Source organism: Acipenser ruthenus, chromosome 27 (genome assembly GCF_902713425.1).
Source record: "Acipenser ruthenus chromosome 27, fAciRut3.2 maternal haplotype, whole genome shotgun sequence".
NCBI lineage: Eukaryota > Metazoa > Chordata > Actinopteri > Acipenseriformes > Acipenseridae > Acipenser > Acipenser ruthenus.
Window position 1 is genome coordinate 532,695 of NC_081215.1, and position 15,736 is coordinate 548,430.

The 15,736-nt window shown below is 44.1% G+C and overlaps 1 protein-coding gene across 2 annotated transcripts; it reads right to left on the bottom strand.

The window, feature by feature from the left end:
* Window positions 1-1,942: 1,942 nt before the first annotated feature.
* Window positions 1,943-14,788, bottom strand: LOC117962326 (4'-phosphopantetheine phosphatase-like). 2 transcript variants are annotated; one of them, XM_034905124.2, is made up of 19 exons: window positions 14,607-14,788; window positions 13,184-13,266; window positions 12,206-12,414; window positions 11,619-11,802; window positions 11,351-11,443; window positions 10,557-10,710; window positions 10,233-10,414; window positions 9,927-10,008; window positions 9,489-9,589; window positions 7,069-7,224; window positions 6,668-6,780; window positions 6,385-6,472; window positions 6,088-6,239; window positions 5,927-5,982; window positions 5,714-5,763; window positions 5,235-5,339; window positions 4,750-4,850; window positions 4,124-4,192; window positions 1,943-3,974 (listed from the first exon to the last, which is right to left on the bottom strand). In XM_034905124.2, the coding sequence occupies exons 1-19, from the start codon at window positions 14,722-14,724 to the stop codon at window positions 3,761-3,763; spliced, it is 2,310 nt and encodes a 769-aa protein (XP_034761015.1). In that variant the 5' UTR covers window positions 14,725-14,788; the 3' UTR covers window positions 1,943-3,760. The 2 variants fall into 2 exon arrangements, 1 of the variants encoding a protein (XP_034761015.1); XR_009309051.1 differs by lacking the exons at window positions 1,943-3,974; window positions 4,124-4,192 and having other exon boundaries at window positions 5,235-5,305.
* Between the last annotated feature and the right edge of the window lie 948 nt (window positions 14,789-15,736).

Here is a 15,736-nt window from a genome sequence, read left to right on the forward strand (position 1 = left end):
TTACTGGCAGTCCGGTTTGTTTCCCATTATCTTAGCTGTCAGGACCCCTGCGTGAGCCTCATAGGGCTGTCCCAGTTTCAACTTGTTACAGCTCTGACGCCCGGTTATCATATTGCAGAAACATGCTTCTATTTACATAAAAACGAAATATCAGGTTGAGATGGAAGATTTTCTAACTGCCTTATAACAGTGCGGTCCAGGCTTGTAACCAGAAGGTCACGGGTTCAGATCCCACCCCTGCCACTGTGACCCTGAGCAAGTCACTTCACCTCCTTGTGCTCCGTCCTGCGGATGATATGTTAAATCAATGTGCTATTTTAAGTGACTCTGCATATAATGTACAGTTCACAGCCTACCTCTGTAAAGCGCTTTGTGATGGGGGTCCACTATGAAAGGTGCTATCTAAAGATATTATAAAAGTGGACCCTGTATTTCTGCAGCTTCCCCATGCTATGCCTTTATCATAGTTTTTAATTTGCTTTCCCATACCTCTCTGTGCCATACCGTGAAGGGTAATCTTTTATAAGAGCGTGCCAGCAGTGTGTAATACCTTTGCCTTGTGTGACTCACCCATGTCTGCCAGTGGGGTGTCTTGCATCCCCATTGACTGCTCATGTCCTGCACAGACTGGGGTAGACAGCTCTATGGAGACTTGGAATGGCTGGGGACTGAGTTTAATTCTTATCACACCCTCTCCCTGCCACATACAAGACCATGTGTTCTTTTCAAGGAAGTCCAAGCAGCTTGATAAAACAAGGCAATAACCCAGCTATTAATGAAGACGACGCAGAAACGGAAACGCTCCGAGGTTTTCATGAAGCGTTGGGTTATTCAGAACGCCGCAGGCTTTTCCATAAAATGACTGGCCTCAGTCTAAGACAAAGCACAATTCAAAATAAACGGCCTTTATTTGGGCTGCTTTGCATATTTTAAATTAGCTTGCCTTGTTCTCTTTGACCCCATTATTAAGTTAAACTGCACTGGTGATTATAAAGTCAAATGGCAACTTTGCAATACGAGGCAGAATCATTCACCACATTACAAGTCCCTGTGCAAACACATAAATCACAAATATATTAAAACATGACTGTAAATGGTTTAAAAGCTAAAGGAATCTGCCTCCATTAATCTCCATTTAAACAATAAGGCTAAGGCAAATCACAAAGACAGCTTGCTCGCTTCAGCTTCGATTTAATTACTCACCGTTACGTTTGGAGGTTGTGTTATTATTCCGATCATTTGAAACACTGCTGCTGGTCCTTACACAAGGGAGCGTTGGTAACTTGGATTATAAATCTCAACAGAATCATTATGGTAGGTTCTATTAACAGGGTTCTACACATAATGGGTTCCAGAATGGAATTATGAAGGCACAATGCTTCTCAGACGGATCCTAGGGGCAGTGCTTGTGACCCGTGTTCCTGCCCTATTCAAATCAAACGTCCTTTCACAGGAGGTCACCCCTATACCTGCTTGGGTGCTCAGTAAGAGACCAGGGGAGATTTGTGCCAGTTTTTCTTCACCTAGTAAATAAAAAAATAATAAAATATATCTATAGGGCAGCAGTGTGGAGTAGTGGTTAGGGCTCTGGACTCTTGACCGGAGGGTTGTGGGTTCAATCCCCAGTGGGGGACACTGCTGCTGTATCCTTGAGCAAGGTACTTTACCTAGATTGCTCCAGTAAAAACCCAACTGTATAAATGGGTAATTGTATGTAAAAATAATGTGATATCTGTATAATGTGAAATAATGTATATTGTGATATCTTGTAACAATTGTAAGTCGCCCTGGATAAGGGCGTCTGCTAAGAAATAAATAATAATAATATATATAACCCTGACAAAATATTCCTTAAGACAACCCTTATGTTTTGTGAATAACACCCGTTGTATGATCTTTATCCAACAGATGTGGGGTAATAATTTACAAGCACAACCAGTGATGACATTTAAAAATATATTTGACATTTAAATACATGTGATTGCCAGAGAACAAATATTCAATTTAATAATTATAATACATTTTCCACAAACACTGGGTATCTTAAAATAAAGATTTCTCAAGATCAATGAAATGAATCAAACATATATGTACACACATAGATACAGACAGTACGCATACGTTTCAATATATATCCCGTGCCTCCCCCCAAGGCAGACGGACACATTCATACCCCGGGAAACTCTGTCTATAAAGTAACACGCTATTGTAATGTACAGGCTTTAGACCCGACTCTGCTAATCACTGTAGAAACGATATTCCAGCGCTGCACAAAATCAAACGTTCGAGTCGTCCAGATTTAACAGCACTGATAAAACACAAGACCAGCAAAAATCACGCAATACGTTGCCGTAGCGAAGCGACTGGCTGATGCATCAATACTTCTGAATAGCCCTCAATGGAGAAGCCAAAACAAACACGTGAATCTGATTCGAGAGAGTGGCCTTCAGCGACGATTCAAGTCCATGAGAAAAAGTGCAGTTTTGGTTGTTTTTCTTCTTTCTAAAAAGGTAAAAAAAAAAAAAAAAAGAGACGCTCGCGTTTACACAAAGATGCAGTGGCCGACCTATAAATCACAAAAAAAATAATGGCTTTCACAGAAACGCAAACTGCCTTATTTCTGAGACGCACAGCAAGCACCAATAAGCTGTCAGTTAGAGAAAGAAAACTAACAAAAAAAACATAGAAATCCCTGCAGAAACAAATGGTGCTGTCAGAATGTGAACAAATGTAGATAATACAAGAGAAATCAATAGAAGTCAGGCTTTAAATGGGAGTGCTCCTTCAGTGAGGCAGCCAGGGCTTGCAAACAAACACACAGCTTGTGAAAGGTGAAAGGCACCTGCAGCAACTGTGTGCAGAAACACTGACACCTGGTGGCCACATTGAGAAGTGGCGAGTAAGACTCCTTCCTGCCTGCCTGGGTTCAGCACACTATGGGAACTCTCCACTGGTTTGGCTTAAAGAGCATCATCTTTGGTAACTGGAGACAAAATGTGGAGTATTAAAAAATAATTAAAAAATTTCGGTTCATATCAGTGTACCAGACAAAACCTTGACTCGCCTCCAAATTTGTTGAGCTGGTGAACCGTTAGCCATTGGGACCCAGCTACATACCCAGCCCTGCCTCGCACTTAAAAGTGCTGTTACACGGCAGGAATGCCGAGAGGCATTTACCAGGCACTGAAGAACTGGACTCTCGTTGCACAGCGGTGGGAGCCAGTCCATGTTTTACCAGGGACCGCTGTGCATGCTACATTCAGAACAGATGTCTTTCAATCCAATCCAACGTACAACCTGGACTGAGTGCAGTAACTACGCAATGGGAGCTTCATTCCCAACACCGCAAGGAGAGAGACACAGTCACGGGGGCATCGCGGACGGATATTAAAGTTTGACACTACAAGCAGGACCATTTTCGTCCAGCACTGGACGGAACGATGAAGGTGGGAGTATATTCAGAGCAACACCACAAGCCCAACACCCTTTTCAGAACAGGAAGTGGCTGCGATCGTTGAGTATTCAGCAGTCTAGGAGATGGAGCGCAAATCATTTTGTACCATTCCGGGCCAAATCAATTTCTACATTCTTCTGAGATCCGTTCACTAAAGCCGGCCGATTACTGATTTCAATTTGCGGAAGCCAGATTTTGCACAAAAAAAAAGACAGATCTATGAAATAAAATAAAAGTTGAAGTACAGGTGGTGGTGTTTTTTAAAAAGTCTCGCCCCTCCCCCCAGCGCGGTCACGTGCTCGCGTGTTATTTGGAGGGCTGCTCGTATTTGAACACCACGCTGTAGATCTTCCCTCCCAGTCGCTCAGCCAGCCAGGAGTTCTTGATGACGGCCAGTTTGAGGCTCTCGCAGCGCAGCACCGCGTAGTAATTGGTGTGGATGGCGCGGCCCATTCCCTCGATGACGACCAGGTCAGTGTGCCTCTCCCGCACCAGAGTGGCCAAACCTTTATCCAGGCGGCTGCGGGGAAAAGAGACGCCTTGAATGATCTAAACCAAAACGACTTCTAAATTAATGCAGACACCCTGAAAACGTAGAACCGTGATTCTTCACAGATTTCTAAGCTGGGTCAGTGAATCGCCCCAGCAGGGCCAGCCGCACACACCTACCTCAAATCTAAACAGGGGGAGCTGGAGCCACTTTGAACCAAAATCAACCTCTCCTTCGTGATCCCAGAACTGCAAAAAACAAAGAAAAAAAAAGTCCCGATTATTATACAGTGCATGCCACTCCCCTTAGAAACGAGGTGTGCATCACAACGGTACAGTCTGCCAGTTAATAAACCAATTAAAAACATGTTTAACTGTGCAACCTCTCCAGGATTAGCTAGGAGGCTGTGTGGTCCAGTGGTTAAAGAAAAGGGCTTGTAATCAGGAGGTCTCCGGTTCAAATCCAAACCTCAGCCACTGACTCATTGTATGACCCTGAACAAGTCACTTAACCTCCTTGTGCTCCGTCTTTCGGGTGAGACGTAATTGTAAGTGACTCTGCAGCTGATGCACAGTTCACACACCCTAGTCTCTGCAAATCGCCTTGGATAAAGGCGTCTGCTAAATAAACAAATAATAATATGCAAACAGCTGTGCCGGAGCGCAGGTAACGGTATGTGCACTCATTAACATTAGTGATTACAATCTCATGTACTAGAGGCACCAGGGTTAGGGTTGCCTGGTTTTGGATGCTGCTCTGCCTCGGGTGGAAGTGCGATGCTCAGATGCGTGAAGGAAACCCTTACTGTATGACTGAGTCCATTGCTGCTATCCTCTCCGTTAGGATCTGCAGCTCGTTATAGGTGACGTCATTCAGAGCCGGCCCCGAGTTACTGGCTAACACAACCTGAAGAGATACAAACAAGGACGTGTTTGGAAAAACACTCAGAATGTAAACCGCAGCGTCAGGACCCTCCTCCCTCCCTCCCTCCAAACAGATCCACGTGCCGAAGATGCACCCATTCCAGGTTTTAATACAAGCTTACTGGTATCAAGCTTGGGTGTGTCTTACTAAACTCCTAGGAAAACCAGGGATGGATCACTGCTCTTCAATGTCTTATTTCCATCCCTGTAAGACTAATGCAAACTAACTGGCTAGCCAACACTGTCTGGTTTCTGATGAAGCACACAGATAGCCAAACCTATGGAACAGTGCAGTAAAAAAAAGGTCACCCACAAATCACATTTTGGTGCAAACCTGAACAGGATGAAGACGACGGTGAACTCTTACCTCAGTGCCCCTGCAAAGAAGCTCCCTGACAAGGGGAAACACTCCCAGAATGATGTCTATTCCACTATTATCTACGAAAAACAAGGCACATTTGTGAGGAGGACCCTGAAAGAGAAAGCCAGTATGCACGGAACTCAATCACTGATTTCATGGAACAAACAAACAAACAAAGTCTTATAAAAAAAACAGCACTTTTTATGAGAAACTAAAGCAGATGAGAGCTTAGGGTGGTGCTTTCTGTGTTCTGGAACAAATGGGGAAAGCAAGGTATAAAACAAATGAATAGCGAACTTCGCTCGAACCAAAACACACTTCATATCTCTGAATTCCCAATTCCCAATTCCGTACCATCAATAACCCGAGCAACAGAGCCCATTTAAAAAGAGCAATTAAAAAAATATCACTCTCCCTGCAGAACTCGGAAGCCACTTGTGGAGTTTCCAGTTCTTACATTTTGCAAACACATCACAGACTCCTACCTTTAACCTCTCAATCCACTTGCTGTACGAATCCACCAGCCAAGGACGTTCTGCGGGAGTAGAGAACACGCGTTAGAATCAGCAGGGGGAGTGCGGCTGCACTCAACTCAGACCGTGCTTTATTACAGCAGCTCAAACATGTTGCAAGGAAACCACAGCCGCACTACGCTCTCGTGATAAACCGCGGAGATCAAACTCAGACTAATGCAGTACCTTGTAATTGTCGTTTAGCTTCATCAAACCCGAACGCCGGATCAGTCTCAAGCACGCTGTTTAAAGAAAAAGAAAATTGTGTAAAATGACACAGAAAACGAGATGTTTAACCTCATCGTGTTGACGGGAGTAGTCAGCATCTTCCCCGTGTTTCTACTTACTCGGAGACAGCCTTCGCTCCCCAGTCAAACATATTCCCGGCTAGCAGCCCCTTCACCAGGGCAAACTGACGATCCTCCCAGTTCAGCATCTCCACAGACCTCACGACTTTCTGAAAGTACCTGAGCGCCAGGTCATTCTCTCTCTGTTTAATCTGGGACAAAGACACACACACACGCAAGAATAGATGCTGGATAAACTCTGCTACAGTGTTGTCAATGAGGGTCTTTATGTTTGAGGTCAAATTGCATTGAAAATGTATTTAAGATACATATAGATGTATACACACACACACACACCTGTGAATAAGGATCTGGAAAGTTGAACTCATTCAGACAGTGTTCTCTGGTGTCTAACAAGCTTCTTACTGTCAGGGACCCGTAGGCGCTAAGAGCAAACAGAGAGAGAAAGGGACAGAAACTTCAAGCGTGCACAAAACTAAACGTTAGAAAGAGCGCTGAAACTAACAAGGGCACTTTGACAGGTCCACAAACCGCAAGGTGGTTTTATACAGCGCGTGCTGTTCATTACTGCAATTCCACTGGCCAGCAGAGCTGACCCCGTTAGGACCTGCACACTCACCAGGGCTGATGCCTCAGCGTCTGCAGCTTGTGTCGGTATTTGAGACGGAATTTCTCAGCTCGCTCCCTGGCGTCCTGCAGGTCAGGCTGGCTGGCGACAGCGCGTTTCACAACCTGTGCACAAAACAAGACAACAGGATTCCAGGCGGCTAGAGGACAGCATGTAACGGTGCCTGCGTGCAACGGTCCGTCTAACTGCGCTGCAGAGGCAGGCTGCTCTTCTATTACACTATCAGTAATCACACATACTGTGCATGAAGACGGACAGGTTGTGATACTCTCAATAAGCCAAGCAAGGTTGATGACAATCGGATGGGGTTGTGGTTAATAAGCAAGCGGACTGCACCCCCCCCCCCCGACCCCCGACACAGAGCACAGAGCAGGGGCTCCGCGAGTCCTCACCCCGTCCAGGGCCTCCTCGAAGCAGGACAGCCAGTACTCGCGGGCCATGGCATCCTCAGTCAGGTCCATGGTGTCAGGAATGTAGGACGAGGAGTCGAGCAGCAAGGGCAGGTTCACCAGCTGCCGCTCCAAACGATCCATCTCCAGCATGTCAAACTGGAGGGAGGGAGGAGAGAGAGAGAGAGAGAGAGACGGGGAGGGGGGAGGGGGATGAGAGAGAGAGAGAGACGGGGAGGGAGGGAGAGAGTGAGAGAGAGAGAGAGAGAGAGACGGGGAGGGAGGAGAGAGAGAGGGAGGGAGGGGGAAGAGAGAGGGAGATTCAGCCATTGCATTTTAAATTAACAACTTTGATAGCATAAAAAAACCCATATAACCTCTTGTTCACTGGATTTCATTCCCCTTTGAACTACTGATAATTGAGATCCCAAAAAATCACCTGTTAAACTTCAGAAAACAGTTATAACCAATGGACAACAATGCACAGTATTAATGTACACAGGGTCGCAAGAGGATATATAACAATAACAGCAACATGTTTAACCTATTAATGAAGCAATAACACTCTTGACATTAGGATAGAGTGAAAGCCTCTTCATCTGATTGTGTTTGTATACCTTCACACAAAGCACAGCGTTTTGAATTGGGTTGAATGTCAAAGACAATGCAATGGTTCGATTGCAAAACGAAGCCGATTCAATTAACCAGCGATTCCATTAAGTGGACTGGTTTGGCATTGCAGCCAAAACAACTGCTAATAATCTGTCAATCTGAGAAGTATTATTGCTTCAATGAAACAAATCTACAGCTGCGTCCAAGCTAGTGTGTGTGTGTGTGTGTACATGTGTGTGCGTACTGGGGTGCTCAAGTCAAGCACTAAGTGCAAAAGCAAAGGGAAAATATAATATTTGAACCTGATAACACTAGCAAGAAACAATAATGTAACCGCTCCCTATTTCAATACCATCACGATTAGTTTATTCCTCTCTCAATTTGCCATTTCTCTTCCTTTTAAAATGATTCCTTCCATCCCTTTATACAGGTTTCCCATGGTAAAATGTTTTAAAATGCTTTCCCCATATACTCTTTTATAAAGGGCTTTTGCACTGTACTTACAACATTAAAACAAATCAACACAAACAAATACAAAAATAAAAAACAATGAAAGTGTGTGAGGCAGGTCTTCTTTGGCTCTGTTAGGCTTATGTTTCACTCTGCAGCCCTATTCCCCTCAGCAGGACCACACCACGCTGGCGTGTTCTCTCTGCAGATGCCTGGAAGGCAGAATGGAAAGGAATCTGGTAGCTTCCTCACAGCACTGCAGCCGCTGAGCAGCACCTGGTCCCATCTGTTACCAGAGGTTTCCTGCTTCAGGGGAAAGTGCGGGTCGGGTTGCAAGATACCAACCTAACATTTGTCCTAAAAGTACGCGGAGGCGACAGATGTCTACCCTTTGTTAAATGGGTTAATGTGGGGTCGACAGAATTCTCATCATCTCTGCAGTACAAACACTTCTGAATTGTGCGGCTGTGTGTAGAGATCAGATCCCTGGATTCAGCGCTATTGTGGATCAGGTAGCTGTGTCCGACAAGCCTCCCTGTCCTGTACACAGGGCGATGCCTTCTGGTCTCCACAGTTGTAGTACTTGTATCTGTATGCAGCAATATGCAACTCGTCTCATAAACTATGCACCAAATTTCACACTCCAGGTACTCTTTTCCGTCAATAGCATCTCACTTATTTAAAGTACTCTGCATATGCAGTACAGTACAGTCTTTAAAAACCACAAAAACCAATAGCCTGCAGTTTGCGTGCTGCCAGCGTGAGTGTGCGCAAGCGCAGTGATGGAACGTCACACACAGAAAACAGAACGAGGGAATTACTTACGAAGAACTGAAGGAAAATAAAGAGAGCATGGCGATGGAGAGGAGGGGGGGAACAAAAAAAAAGAAATCAAAACAAGGACATGTTAGAAAGACATGAAACCGTTCAGAAATGAATGCACATGGAAGCTACCAAGCACACACACTGAGAACGAGGGGGTGGGAGGGGGGAGATCGATAGATCAAACACAACGTTAAAAACATCCGAGTCTATTTCACTGAATCAATCGGATCAAATTCTGCTTCGTGTATCAATTTAAAATAATAAATAAATAGGGTTAATTGTAATGATCTGAATGCTGTAACCACTACAGCATTCAGTATATACGCCACAGGGTGTGTGAACGATGTGTATCTTCAACATTGTATTTAACTCAACACTGCACACAAGTACTGTATAACAGTCCGGGAAATAAGAGAACTCACTAATGCCATTCTAGTGTATGGAAGGTAGTTCCACTCAACACAGCAGACTAGTATGTAACTGGCCTCAAATAACACACACAGATATTTATTTGCATGGCCAGCGCTGGCCCTTACCGTTCCACTGCGGGTGCGCTGCATGGGGAACATGTCCGGGGACACACTCATCAGGCCTGAGCTGCCAGCGTAGTTCTCCCCCCAGCTGTACTGGTTAGGATCTGCACCGGGCACAGAGACATGTCAACAGGCAAGCAAACCCATTCCCTTTCAGAAAAGCATGCCTGATCACTGGAACAACAGCTGCACTTCATAGGAGGACAGACACACCCGAACAAATTATTACAGGATGCAAGTCATGGACACGATAAGCTGCTCTTCAGCATCCTCTAGGTGGAGAGTCAGCCTCAGTGTAATCAAAACTGTTCTGCATTTCTCTGGCCTGCCTTGATGGTGCAAAACGTAATGTAAAAAAAATACCATTCCATTTGAGCACCTTGCTAAGGAATGCCAGATAAACTACAGAACGCAGCCGCCTGCCCTGCAGTTCAAACTTACTGTCCTCCTCCGCCCCCTTTAAAAAGGCTCCGATTGCTCCCAGATAGCCTTCATGCCTCAGAAACAAAGCCTGAACTTCTCCCTGGAAAAGACAGGATGCATGTTACACTGCTACAGCCCCCAGTGCAAATACATGCACCAAATCAGGACAGAAACTCAATTAATAATAACCAGATACTTCATTACAAACAGAACAGTTCAAAGTTTTAACAAAACAAAACTAAAACCAGGCATGTAATTAGTAACGTCATTTGCCTACCATGCAAACCGTTGCTTGCATGTTGATTTTTCTATTAGCTGGTTTACCTTGGTGAAGAAGTTGATGCTGTAGGTGATTGTGTGCATCGTAACGGGGTGTCCCCGGATAAAGAACCCCCCGAAATAAACTCGGCTCAGGTTGTGCAGTTTAGCGTAGAGACAGGCCAGCTGGCCGATGTCATTGCTGATCATGTGCAGTAAGCTCTTCGCCATATCTTCTTTGGAAAACTCTGATACAAGCCAACACCACAAACAGTAAATGCATGCTCCCGTTGGGCACATTAAAAACATTTGTGACGATTGCATTTTCATGCCTGTGTGGAGGGGTAGCAGCTGCAGCGTTTCACTCCCTCCCCTCCGTTTTGCTCCTACCTTTATCCGCGGTGGCAGACTTGCCGAAGCTGCTCGCTATCAGATCCCCGGTCAGTCCCAGGCTCCCGTAGGCTCCCCCATAGATGTCCTTCACCAGCATGTCAACACTGGTGTGCTGCCCTCTGGAGGCGAGCTGCAGTAGTTCATCAAACCTCTTCCGTGGCGAGACAGAAAACACGAAATGAAAATAAAAGCAGTGGTTCTCAAAACTTTTATAGCGGGGACACCACTTTTTTTTGGGGGGGAGCCCCTCGCCCCCTATGCAAATAAAGTAATTGCTGTAATTATTGAAGCATACCTAAATGTAGATTTTTAAGACCTGCACTAGAAATGCATTTGAGTTGTGCGATCCTCACTATTCTGTCAGGCCACCACTCTGTTGTACACTGATTATGATTTTTAAAGGTCTGCCGTGTTGAAACAGACACGTCAGGAATATAGGAAACATAACTTCACACAAAGCAGCACACTAGTGAACTAACCCAAACATAACAGAAGGCATATGTACAACATTTTTAAAAGGATAGTCTTTCTGGAAAATTTATGCTGACATGAGTGGAAAAAAAAAGCACTAAACAAACTAACTGGATTGAGCATGCCAGCCCCTGATATCTGATTCTGCTCACTGGAATGAGGAAGGAAAAGCATTTCATGCTCCAGTCTCGGCTGTTTCTCTTATGTTTTGCTATTTCAAAGAATGACCCTGGACCCCCAGTGGAGGAATGGTACAATTACAGGAGCTCGATTGAGCAGAAACAACCTCAAAAGAAAAAAAAGAAGTATAAAATGATTACCTTGGTTTTGGTCAGTAAAGCTCCTAGACCCCAAAATGTACCACCTCCAATGGAACTGCCACCAATACGCTCAAACTTGTCTTCCGACTCTACCTGCAAACCCACAGTACTTATTACAGGAGGTGCAATCAATGGGAACTCCATCGTTCAAAAGCAAGTAGCAAAAAGAAAGGTGGACACTTCAGAAAAAGCCTTCGAACACAACAGAAAGCATACATGGGGATGCATCAACTGGGAGAACTGCTTGAGCTCCTGAAGACAAGCCCACCTTCACTATGGAGACTCCCGAGCCGATGTTGATGAGCAGGTAAGGGAAGATGTCCGGGTGCGTGGTCTGGAATCGGAACTCGGGTTCTGCATGCTTCACGTACACAAACGCTTCATGAGGGATGTTCTTGAGTACAAAGTTACAGCCTTTAATGAGACAGGACATCTCGTCCTCCTTGTCAACTCTGACGCAAAAAAAAAAACAAGGAAACGGTTTCAAGTTACAAGCGCGTAGAAAAGGTTATCACAGCTGTGTGAAGTAAATGGATCTTGTTTTAACCTGAGCAAGTCCATGTCCTCTGATGCAGCCTTTTCACCAAGCACTGCTTAAAACAGTATAGAACACTTATGACATAACTGAAGATATTTTAAGATGTAGCGACACCAGCAAGTCCATTACTGTGCTCCTGCAGTGCGATTTCATCTAGGCTATACCATGCTAGGATACACACCTGCTGGATTTTATACTATCGTTTTTACAGCAGTGTGGAATCACACGCTGGACTGCATCAACCACTGATCTGCGGCTATACAGGGATCACTCCTAAAGACTGGTGAAATCCACGAGGACTGGACTCTGGTGCTTACTTTAGTTTGAGCTTCTTTTCAAGCAGGTCTTTGAATTTGTGGGCGCCGCCGCCAGTGGCTTTGATGACCTTGGTCTCGGTGTTGACCAGGTGGTCTTTGACGAAGTCCAGGCAGGTCTCGATGTAGGCGTTCTCAAACTTGATGAAGTGGAGGCGAGCCGTGATCTCCTCCTGCACCGAGATCTCATAGAGGGGCTCGTCCTCCGTCTCCTGGAAGAACCACTTTGCCATTGAATTCATCTCACTTGCGTTTCGGGTTGCTCTAGTTTTAGATACTATGACATTGCCATTAACAACTTCACATTGCATTGCAATAAGTTTCAGGCCAACACACTGCAGCCCTTTTTATTATAAAGCCGGCTGCAAAATGTAGCTCACAAAACAAAGGGTTTTGATAATAGAGACAAACAATTCACAGTTCACAGGACTGCTCATAATGCTACACAGCGATATCCTGAGTTTAACAGCGAACTACAACTCAAGTCTCTTATCGTAGCGGAGAATGATCTATAAAACAGACGTGACGTGTTGAAATATGTTCTGTTCAGAACAACTTATGACATCGTTAAAACATATGACATCGTTAAAAATCCTATGACATCGTTAAAGGTGGCGCACGTTCCTGGCTTGCCTGAAAGCTCACTGTTCATTTCACCTGCCCCAGAACAGGGTGTTATTGATGCAATGGGCTGATCCTAGATGCATGTTCCCAGCAGGAACAGCACATAGCATAAACCAAGCTCATCCAGTCAGCTTCATGCGTGCTCATAGCCTGGAAGGGACTGACAACCGGAAGCAGGGAAAGGCTTAACGGGAAACCAGGGCTGGGAGCAGCACTCTCCTGGCATTTTGACAGTCTTACTAAAGACACACTGTACAGATCACAAATTCATGTTTCAAACTGCAATCCAGCCCACATCAGTAATACTGTACCAATATAGAATCTGTAAGGATTTATATTCATGCAGAATTCACTTGCCTTTCCAGTGTGGTCAAAGGACCGGACTTTGGCTACTTTATGTTGAACTGTTGAATAATATGCAAGTTTTGTCAAAGATCCCCCTGTTAAAAACAAACAAGAAAGCATAATATTACTCCTTAATATAGCAAGAAGCCAGTTATATACAAGGATGTCAAAGCTGTCAGCGTGGCCTAAAACAAACTGCAACTTTATTGTCAACTGCATTCTTCTCCAATAGCCTTTGGGCAAGTAGAACGCATTTACAGACTGCTCAGTGTTCTTTATTAGATGGGGGGGGGGGGGGGGGGGGGGGTGCTCAAGGTTACAGTAAATCCTGCTTGAATCACCCGTTTGTGATTACATACACGTGATCCTGCAACACTAGGGAATTCTAAACCTTTACATTAGGAATCACCTCAGCCAAACGAGGCGTCATTTGAAACGTGGGATAATGCGTGTGCGACACAAGTCATCTGAAATGACCAAACCACGTGTGCTCGCTGAGGTCAGGGTGATATATTAGCTATTCTTTGGGGTAACGGACATCTTCAACGTGTATATTTAGCAATTCAAAGTTGATATCCGGGCCTGAACAAGTGGTTTGCCAGTATAACATTATCAAATATAATTTAACCCTTTGCGCTTCGAGAAAAACAACATGCAACTGTAACACATCGATACAAAACCCAAATATACCAGCTCCAAAAATAACCCACAGAAACATCATCTTCTAATCTTCTCTGGCTAAATCAGGCGCGACCGCTTCTTACATCGAATTACTTCTCTGACTGGCACCTTGTGAAACTACCGAGGCATTGGTCTGGCGATTTGCTGTTCCTAATTGGGAGAATGATAACGCTTGTAGAATTTTTGACAGATTTTACAATGTTTTGCTAATTTGTATTATTTTGGTTTTGTTTTGTGTATATCTTTTAGCGTGCTAAACTTGCACAATATTATCACAAAAGTGCAGTTTTGTAATATCAAAATGTTTACGACGTACAAGGTGTTAAGTTCAAAAATTTTAAAAATAAAATATTATCAACAATTTACACAGAGATCCCACAGCGCTATGTTGTTTTCGTACTTTTAAATCTCGATGCGCCGTGTTTTTCCTGGCGATCTCTGGGGTGTGTAGTCCACCAGAACAAAACGTTCCATATACATCTACACAATCACTGAAATACAGAACTACAGCTCCCAGAACACCCCTTTCGACGGCAATACACTGACGCATCTTGGGTACTGTAGTCCGAATTCCACAGTTTTTGTATTGCAATACATGGAGAATAACCCACACAAAGACTACAGCCCGCTCTGTGCCCCGCACAACGAACCGCCTCCAGCTCCCCTTTACCCCAATAGCACAAACAGCTAGCTTTACAGCGTGACTTCTGTATCAGACAAAGCACAGAAATGTCATTGTTTTGGGCTCTGTTACCTATGTCTATTGCGAACCTCTTCGCGTTCTCCAGGTTGCGAAAGATCTCGTCTGGCGGGAGTGTAATGCTTTTATCCATACTGTGACCACCTCCGCCTATCCGACTACACGCCGCCATCTTGGATATTTGCTCAGTATCCACGCAAGTACGTGGGGCGTTGCGTAATGACGATTATTGAAGTTCTGACCAAAGACCCAATTTGTGTGCCAAACTTAAAATAAATAAATAAATAAATAAATAAATAATTCCTCTCATTATGTGTTTATTTATTAACCATAGACAGAAAAAAGGATGTTTGAAAACCAAGTAGAATATACTTCATTTCAGTAAGTCTTCACAAACCATTATCTACACTTCAGTACAGTGTTCACACAATTACGTGTTGTAACAATTCCTCAGATACATTTTTCCAAAAGCTTACAATGTATCGTAAACCTCTAAAGTTGAGTTATTTATGAATGGTCACTTTCCTTATCATTTTGCCTGTTGTTTTTTATTTTTTAATGACGCTAAACTGAAACGCACACATCAGGCTACTGTAGTTTGTACTGAAGAGAGAACTAATAAAACTGGAGCCGAATTCTAATTGGCACCAAAACAGGTCCGAGGTCTCCATCTAGTGTTTGAAGCCTGCAACAACACCAGTCCTGTGTTTCTACTACAAGTCGGTGTCACTAATCTAATACATCGAGCATCTATTTCTCTTACTAACAAACTTGTATTAAAAGGGAACAAACTTACATAAGATTAGAAAGAATCGTTCTTTTTATACTAAATACTAAAACAACGGCAAGTGCACTAATGACATCGTCATGAACAACTTCACGCAGTATTATATCGCATTGCAATACGTTCAAGGGTTAATAAAGGCTATCACACTGGCAGTCCTTTTTATTATACAGGGCGAAGCTAGCTGCAAACTGTAATCTTTTAAAACATGCAGAAACAAAGGGTTTTGATAACAGGTCCAAACAAGTCGTACATACAGTCCATAAGCTAGCTCAAAATGCTACAGGACGGTATCAAAGGTTTCATGGTGAACTACAAACCATGCCTTATCATAACTGAGAATTATCTATAGAATAGAAATATGCTCAATACAAATATTGTAAGGACTCTGCAGCAGGTT